This window comes from Brachyhypopomus gauderio, chromosome 13 (genome assembly GCF_052324685.1).
Source record: "Brachyhypopomus gauderio isolate BG-103 chromosome 13, BGAUD_0.2, whole genome shotgun sequence".
NCBI lineage: Eukaryota > Metazoa > Chordata > Actinopteri > Gymnotiformes > Hypopomidae > Brachyhypopomus > Brachyhypopomus gauderio.
Window position 1 is genome coordinate 20,065,140 of NC_135223.1, and position 9,782 is coordinate 20,074,921.

General features: G+C 42.0%; 1 protein-coding gene across 1 annotated transcript; it reads right to left on the minus strand.

The window, feature by feature from the left end:
• Positions 1–4,785: 4,785 nt before the first annotated feature.
• On the minus strand, positions 4,786–9,400 carry tent5aa (terminal nucleotidyltransferase 5Aa). The gene is made up of 2 exons (XM_076971596.1): positions 8,653–9,400; positions 4,786–8,295 (listed from the first exon to the last, which is right to left on the minus strand). The coding sequence occupies exons 1-2, from the start codon at positions 9,076–9,078 to the stop codon at positions 7,516–7,518; spliced, it is 1,206 nt and encodes a 401-aa protein (XP_076827711.1). The 5' UTR covers positions 9,079–9,400; the 3' UTR covers positions 4,786–7,515.
• Between the last annotated feature and the right edge of the window lie 382 nt (positions 9,401–9,782).

A 9,782-nucleotide genomic window follows, 5' to 3' on the forward strand; every position in this document is an offset into this window, starting at 1 on the left:
CCGCTAGCTGCCTGCACTGACAGGCATCTTGTTTCTTTTGGTGGTGCCTGGAAGCTCAACTTGGGCAGTGTCCCAAACGCACTCAGCACCGTAGGAGTGGTGAGCCCTACATGAAGTGAGGGTGAAAGGCGGTGAACTGCAGAAACGTCTGTAGCTCTTTTTGCCTCTGCTACCGTTGAGTCATCAGTTACATATCCAAGCAGGAGAAAAAATGCTGTAGATGTAGGAGAATGTAGGAGAAACTCCTAATCCCCATTTAGGAAGTGCATACCACCAATCTCAGGTGAGCAAAGGTTTATTCAACAACCATGATTGGGGAGCGAAGCTACCAGAACATGTATCTGCAGCACTGCTCCAGAGTACACATATCATAAAGGTGTTTTTATGATCATAGACTAGCTGTCACCACTCCTTTGTGCTTGCTGTTCTCACTCACGAGTGTTGACCTCGTTCAGCAGAGTTGAGTGTCTTCCTAGAATGCAGGATCTATCAGTTCTTGTTTCAGCAGTCTTTCAAATCAATTCGTCATGCATTAATTAATACGATAAATTCATTATGTACATTCATTAATACTACACATTCATTAATGTGTAAAGGAGGAGCAACATCGCATTCAGTGCCCTTTGCCATCTGAGGATCATGACACATTGCAGGCATTCCAATTAATGTTTCTACTAAATTACTTAATACTAGATACATACTAAATGATTTAATGTCAGATGGGAAGTATTCTATTGCTGTATATTTGGTGGTATATTTTGTAATATGGTTGTAGAAGATTGCATTTGGTGACCCTTTGTTAGATGGGGACAACAATAAACAAACCTTCAGGACTTTCTATGAGAGGAAGGAAATTTCCACCTGGCAACCTCACAAGATTCATTGAGGATACAGGACTGTGATTGGCTGTTCCACAGTATAAAAAAGGACTTGTATACTCAATTTGGCTGGTCATTACTGCTTTAACTGATTTATGGGCAATAGTGTAAGAATGTAAATAAAGGCCAAATGATATACAGTCAATGAAATGGTAGCCAAAACTCTTACAGCATCAAGGAGGTAATCTTCCAGTCTAAAGAAATGGAGTTCTGCCTGTGGAGTCATTCTATATTCGGAAGGCATGTTTTTGTTCTACTTGGCCAAGTTATCCCATGCTTCTCTGTTGTTCAAGTGGTTGAGTGCTGTCATCTGTAAGCAGCAGAGTGGGACGGCACAGAAAGCAAATCCACACTATTAGGTCCTAGGGGACAACTGCTAACTTGCCTGGCATTGCTAAGACGTGGCACTGTTTGGGGTACACCTGTGGTACATCTTTACTGTGTATTGCTACAGGTTGTTGCTTTATTTTAGTTTTAGTGGTTATTGGGGATAGAAGCCCTTTTTCACTTGTTTTTAAACAGTGTGACCAGTGGTGTTTTGGAAGGACGAAAATGAAGAGGAATTTCAGAGGGTTCTCCAATGTTTTGGAAGGACAAGAATGAAGAGGAAGTTCAGAGGGTTCTCCAGTGCGGCAAAATAGAAGTGGATCCAAGCTTAGTCCAGGCTACAGCCACTGGCCATGACAAATGCATTACAATGATAAATTCCCCACAGGGAGCTGACATTTCATGACTTGTGCAGAACTGGGTCTTTTAGGGATGCTTTAGGACTGCATAGAGTGCATTTTGGATATTCACAGAGTGGCCAAGTGAATAAAGATTTATATGTAAAAGTGATTGAGTGGACAAAGATGTAGATGAGGATGTAAAAAAAAATCCTTGTGTCCAGATATGTTCCAAAGATCATCTTAAATGAATTCCTAGAACACTAATGGAGTATTGGCCAGTCCACATGGAATTATTAGAATGCTGTAATGCCCAGAAATAATGTTGAAGGCCATTTTCTGCTGTTTGTCAAAGTCTTGCCTATAGATAAAACTATAGACACTCAAGCATGATGTCATTTTAAGACATACTGACAAAAAAGAAAGGACACAAAAAGAAAGTATAAAACATACCATCAATGCCAAACTAGTTTGACATTTGTAGCAAATAGATTTACATAGTATATTCACATGTTGCACGCTGCGTGTCTCAGAGTTGTAGGAAATGATGTTACACATCACCATGTAATAATTATGAGCATGATTTCCTCTGTGACTTTGATATGTACATTGGGTTGTACCCATTCAAGCTTTCACTTTATTAACGCTCATAGCATAAATTTAAAGAGCGAGTTTTGTTCATGGCTCCTCTACTTTTAGGGCGCATACATCGGTGACTGCCAGCTGGCCTAGGTGAACCTGCTTGGAGGGAATCCCTCTAGCTGCTGTGAAGGGACTCTGTACAGCCATGTCACCCCTCTCTGATTCCATAAAACGTTTCATCTGGAAAATATGCTTCACAGAAACTGAAGGGAGGGGGGGGGGGGGGGGGGCAGAGAAATGCCATGAATTAGCAGGGCTGCACTCCTGTCCATGATTGGAAAATGCATTAAGCTGAGCACAGTAGATAGTTTTGTGGGTATGTTCAGAATGCTTCTTGGTCAATAACCATCTCTCCATAAGCAACTGGAGCTAAAATGGTGTTCTCTAGTGAAAGCCTATCACTGTTTTTTTCTTCCTTTGGCTGACTACAGCTGGCTGTTGGACTTGTGTATTTCCTGTAATTGTATCCTGTCTTGGGTTTGGCATACCCTTGTTTTAGAAAAAGGGTAGATATCAGTATTCATTTAAGTTGATGTGTATCTGGAATCAGTGTATGTCTCATACACCATCTGAAGGGCTTTTGAATGAGCTAGTGGTTGATATTTGTGATCTGATACAGATTAGCCAAAACGAGAGCCTTTATTAGAACTATGGCTTGGCAAGGATGAATGCTGACATCAAAGATACATTACAACAGGGCTTTATAGAAATGTTACTTTATAGTAACCCACATTTGCTGACAGTTTACTTGAACTCTTCTAAGAGGAACATATGCCACTTTAGTAGAGAGATGATATGATGAAGCACAAAATCAAAGTTTGTCAGTAAATGTAAAAACAGAACCAACATTTTGATGAGGCTGTTGAAGGAGATGGCCTATCTATGTCCGGCCTTCGCTCTGTTGCTGCTCTCACAGACTTAAATTGAGGTCCTTCACATTTATGTCTTTATGTGGATTATTCTTACCACAAATTAAGTCACTAGAAAAGCAGGTTTTCTGTAGCCCTGCCTTGAATCAATAATGGTCTTTTGTTAGTCTTTGTGTGCCTACATTGTGTGTGTTTGTGTGTATGTTGGTGTGTAGGTGGGTGTAGGTGTGTGTATACACAGTTAATAAGTCTGCTTTTAGGCCTGTCACTCAACATTTCACTGACTGGATTTTAAACTGTTCCTCAACTTCACTCACAGGTGAATAGCCCTAAGCCACAGTCTATAAATACAACAATCTGCATATCTATTTAAAATACATTTTTGTCCCTTTAAACAAACAAGATGATGGGAAATACCCATTAATGTAATTAAGCACTGGCTAGACATCAATCAATTTCTTAAAGAAAAAGGATGTCATATTTGTCAATTGTGATTTTCACTCCAATCAAAGTTTGTCCTCCACATTTACCCATGCATTGAGCTCACACGTGTGATCACTAGGAGGCTGTGGTGCACACGTGCCCAGCACCGAGGTTAAGTGCCTTTCTCAAGAGCACCTCAGTCATGACCTCAGGCCTAGGAATCGAACCCACAACCCTCTGGTGACAAGACCGGTTCCCTAAACACCAGATAATGACTTCTCCAAGTTGTGTTCTCTGCTATGCAACTGAAAGCAGAATATTGATTCATATACTTCAAATAAAATGTCATGTATATTGTCTTAGTATATTTAATACTATAAACAAAGCTTTATCACACAGTACCCAGCAGATATAACCAATAATTTGTTAATGACATTTCTTTGAATATGCCATTTATAAAATATGTTCAACCTACTTCTGGTCAATCGTACTTTGTTAGGAAATAATTCATAATCATAATGCAAGAATTTGAGAAGCTATATGCAAAGTCAAATATTTTGTCTGTGCATCATGCTTTTATGTAGACTACAGCATACAACATCGTAACTCACTGAGTGTGCCTGGCATGGCAGAGTAGTGACGGCTTGAAAGGTAAATCTACGAGGGTTTGAGAATCCGATGAGCAGGCGAAGATATTTACAGCACAAAAACGATGAAAATCACCCCCATTCACAAAGCACTTTTTGGCAGCTCCTAATATCTTTCTTTCTCACTCTATCTCTCTCTCTCCCCTCTCTCTCCCCCCCTCTCTCTCATCCTCTCTCCCTCTCACTGCCTCTCCCCTTCTCCCCGTCTTTACCCTCTCCCCCTGTCTCTCCCTCTTCCCCTGTCTCTCCCTCTCCCTCCTTCTCCCCCTTTCTCTCCCTCCCTCCCCTATGGCTGGAGTGAAGTGAACTCTGGTCTAGCTATTCCAGGCTAGGATTTTCCTTTGTGTGCTGGAAGCTTAGCCTAAAATTAAGGGATAATATGTACTTTTGAAACGAGAAATTTCTTGTATTAAAAGATCATATTTAGGAAAGCATTACATGAAAACATTATAAGATAACAAATGTTCATTTTGTTTTTGTTTTTTATTGAACTGGAACTACCCGTAAACTCAGACAATTGCATATTTCTATTTCTGGGAACAGTATATAAAATTAAAATCTTTTAGTTCCTCTCTAACCAGAGCTTAAGAACAACTACTGTGATTAGTGGACAACAAGTACAATATCAGGCTGTCAGGATACAAGGAATTCAGTGACACTATAAGTTTTAAATCTTTTTTTATTGAGGAGAAATCATTTAATTATTCGACCCTTTAAAAACATCAACATTTGCAAAAAAAAAGCAGTTCAGAAATCAACATTTAGCAGCTTTACCACAGAGTTCAAAGCAGAATGACAATTAGAGTGTGTAATACAGTCATTAAAAACAAGCTTAATAAAACACAGAAAAGAAGATGTCTCATTCAAAATTTTTGAACAACAGTTCAGAACACTGTGCAATATGGCATAATCTTCTACGTGCTTTTGCCAGTGGACAGGGAAAGCAACACTGAGCATTTGCAACCTTCATGGGGGGGGGTCCCAACTGTGATGCCCACATGTCATGGACAACATGTGTTACGAATATGTTACTAAACAAACAGCAAGGTTGGGCGTAAACAATGAATCAATCGACTCCAAAGCAGAGATGAGCAAATCAAATACCAGCACAGGAAAACAGAATGTTTACTTCTGCCTCAGTCAGCAGTAGCCACACAGCATAGTCAACGCACAGGCTGGTGTGCTTTAACTCTCAGCATCACACACACACACACACACACACACACACACACACACACACACACACACACACACACACACACACACACATAAGGGAAATAACCTCATCAGTAGAAAGCCTTTATGCGAAGCTGGCAGACGGGAGAACACAGTCTCTTGAGAGAATACTCGTTTCACGGTTATTCCCTCCACATTTCTCCCTATGTTGGAACATGACCTTGCTAACCCCAATCACTAAGGTCTTCTAACTTTTCACTAAAATGGACACACAAAACAAAAAGTTTCAAAGGTTAGTGATTATTAAAGCGTTCCCCATGCTACACTGCTGGCACTATGTATTTTTGTGCTATGTTAAAATAGTTTGTTTTCTGTCTCTTTAGATAAAGAGCCAGAACATTTTGAACTACAACAGAGATGGTTCCCATTAAAACTATTTGCAGGAGAAGATGAACCCCTTCACCAGTTGCACCCATCTCTCCAGTTCTCCTTTCCTCTCCTCTGCGGGCTTCACCTCCCCCACACACTCTTTCACACATTCTCTCCTTTCCTGACTTCTCTCCTTCTCCTTCTCAAGTGTAAATGCCTGCGCTACTGTCCAGACATGTTTCCTCTCTCCACTATCAATCAGGAACAGGTTAACTCTGTCTGCATGGGTTGAGCGCTGGGTTAATGCTGTGTACACAGAACGGCACGCTGAAGTGTGGAAGCATGAACACAGCCAGTTTTAGTCTCACCACTTCAGCGGTGGCTGTGGAATTCCCTGCTAGGGTGTTACATCAAATAGTGTCCCACCATCAGAAGTGCTTTGACAAATATTGTCCCCTATAGCAGCAGGAAAACACAGTCCCCTCTCTGTGTTAAATAAGACAGCTCTTTCTCTAACCCTTTACTTTTTCTCACCTGACACAGAGATTTTGTGTACCAGTCTGCTATAAGGCAAGCGTAACAGTTGATGAGAACTACGACCAAAATGTACAGCCAGCTCATGCTTCACAGCGAGACTGTCTTTTTGTTTTTCTTACCTTACAAAGCACTGAAAAGCTAACTTGTTAATAATCCTACATACAGTAACAAATTCATTCAGGGAGTCAATTCAGTTTGACTCTGGATTCTGCTTATAACAAGCAAAAATAAATTAAGAAATAGATAATGTGGCTAACATATTTTTTCTTCTTTTCTAATGCAGTATTTCAAATATAAAGCACCATAAATCTTGAGATGTCATATTTGATCTCTTTTCTAAACTGAAAATAGTCCTTTCTTTCTGCAATGTTACTACTGTCGGATTGAAATTTTACCAAAAATGAAACATCCTATACATTCACAAGCTTGGAGTCACTCTATTGTGTAGAATCATCATGGATGTGGTTTTTATTCACAAAACAACATATTAGTCTGCTTAATTGCCTTACTGTTTGCATTGGCGTTAGGCACTTAGATTGAATGTTTCACATATACAAATATAGACAACGATCTACAAATTTGGATGATAAAAACACACAATCATAAAATCTTTGGTTTTGTAAACACGTATAAAGAACATCACCTTTTTTCTGATATTAACTTTTTGCCTTTTGCAATGTAAATAGGTTAACGCCCCCCACCTCACTTGTGAGAGATCAAAAGAGCTTGATGGAGACTTGTTTTCCTTAAGCTCTTATTCTGTGCACCATACCTCTGAATGCAGACCACATGTAGAATGTTCGGGTGCATGCATGCAGGGAGATCTTCAATCCACAGCACTACCAGAGCCAGACTTCCATCCGGGGTATTGACTTTTAATGTTCACAACAGTGTTATCCAGTCCTAGGCCCAGTCTTTAACGACATCTCTTTTAAAAATTTGCATTCTCTAGAACTAGTTAGCTTAAGGAAACAAAAAAAGCTACAGATCATTCCAGAGATGGGCCAGAGAGGGCTACACTGCACCCTCGTGACATCCGTCATCAAGGCTGTCAAAAACTGCAGTTTCATAACAGAACAGGAACCCTGTCTGGAGCAAGGTCACAGGAGCTGATTATCATTTCTCCTTTTTAAAGACCAATTATGCTTTAATGCTTTAACACTGCGAGGAGCGTTTATTTCAGACTGGGAGTGGAGCTCAACTGCTTGCTTCAGCTTCTCTGAAATGCTCGGGACACATTACACATGGAGTTTGGCTTCTTTATGAAAATGCAAACTTCCTCACTCTCGTTCTCTAATTCTCCAAGCGCTCAGTTGCACGGTAACCAGGTGGAGTAGGCATGCTGCTGGCAGGCAAACACTGGCTGCACCTGAGCAATGTAGTAATTACTGAAGTTGCCATCTGCTACGTAAGGGGCAGGCTGGTAGTAGCAGGTGACATTCGCCACATTTGGTATGACATTCTGCTCCGCCAGCACCCGCACGGCCAGCATGGCGATTAGCCCTAACGTCTGTCTCCTCTCGTGTCCCATCAGGCACACCGTACTTTCGTTCACCACCCCGTGCAGGGTCATCAGATAGTCGTACTTGCGGTCCTCCAGCCCCACAAAGTGGTTCTGGAGGTAGGACTCCAGCTTCCTCTGCTGCTCGTTTATGTCTGAGAAGTCAATAAAAAAGCGTGAGCACATGTAGCGCTGCAGGGACTTCATCTCAGACTCGGAGGCGGCGTGGAAGCCCCTCACCAGCAGGTGGCAGTATTTCAACAGGCCCCCACCCCGGATCTCCTCGGGGTTCCGTGTGCAGATCACCTTGTTGCGTAGGTGCTCCAGGGCCACGGCGAAGTCTCCGTACACACTCTCGCCGATGATGGTGGGGTGGAAGGCCTTAGCCATGGGGTTCTCCGAGCACTCATAGAACAGGAGGAGAGAGTCCAGTTTGATCTGGAAGGAGTCCACGCTGAACTCAAACTGTCGCCGCAACGAGTCCACGAACTTGAGCTCCACGTTCTTGCCCCTGTTGTTGGAGAGGGAGATGAGGCTCCAGCGATCCGAGTCATTGCAAACTTTCACCATCTTCTGCACATAGGCTTCCTGTGAGGGAGACCAAAACCAAAACACCAAATCACATGCGTTGCCATCATTCGTCTTTAGTGTAATTTACATTCAAAACTGAGGCAGCGATGGTACCTACCTTTTCTGATATTGTCTAAGAAGCTGAGAATGCAAATTCAACTTTAAACAAGTTTAACACAATCCCATTAGCTATCAAAAAGCAATGCTTTACTAATAATATTTTGAAACTTATACAAATATAGCTGCACATCCTCTGAACCTACACTTTTTTTGTATTTTGCAACATCTATGTCCTGCATCTGAAATTCATTTGAAGGAGTAATAATAATAATAATAATAATAATAATAATAATAATAATAATAATAATAATGTACCTTTAACGTCAGCGGTGTAATTTTCTCTTTGTTTACCCCCTCGGGAAGAAAGTCCAGGAGACAGTCCAAAACTATGTCTTTCACGATCTGAAATTCTGTCTCGCCTTTGATGTCAGCACAGAATATGAGGTCGAGGTCTTTGTAGCCAAGTCCACTGTCTTCGTGCAGGACGTGGCTGGCGGCAGAGCCGTTCAGTCGCACGTCTCGGACGCGAATCTTACTCTCCTCCATGCGACTCCTCACAGCTTTCACTATTTGTCGAGGTTTCACTTCCAGCGTGGGGAAGTTGCCCCGGCCGTGGATAGGGATGGTCTCCGTCAGTATGTCGTCCAGCCGCTGCACTTGCTCCCAGTGAAGAACGCTGAAGCTGCTGCTCGCCGCATCACCGTGCGGAACGTTCGCGGTAACACTGTCGTCCTCCGCCATCGCCACACGTAAAATACGCACAAGTGGAAAACTTCGCAAAGTTTGCTGCACCTCAGCGATACAACGTTAGGCAACTTCAAATATTTTTTCCACTCTCCGCAGATTAAAAGAAAACGTCCGAACCCTTAATTTGATTGAAATAGACTTAGTTGCATCTCTGGACGTCGTACGTCGAATTGTGGTACCGCAGACTCCCGTTTGTGGGGAATAAACCGTGTCGTTAGTTCGGTCTATTTCTACGTCTTCCTCGATTTGAGCGTCCGCTGTTGTATCCGCTCGTTTCTACGAGGTGAGCGCAGTCCTGTTGGTCGCACTGTCGTCTCGGTTTGTATACCGGAGGTTCCTCTCAGGTTCCGCCTGCGACTCCATGTCTTCAGGGCACGCCTATTACTTCACATGAATATTACATTTGCACTTGAAGGAACCTTCAAGGAACCGTACGGGGAGTGACCACTCTGTGTATATTTCCCCAAGAAACCCGTCTTCTAATAACCATTAGTTTATGAAGGAAGTTATACGTTCCGTTTTAAAAAATGACAAACCGACGTATAAATATTGAATGCCACCTTAGTTCTTTTTTTCCTCATATGATAAAATAATCGTCTAATGAAATTCACACATCCACGTAGGCTGCCCTAAGTTCTCGAAGCCTCTGTGAATGATGTCTGCTTGATCAGCACCAGTCAGGCCGCATGAAACACCTC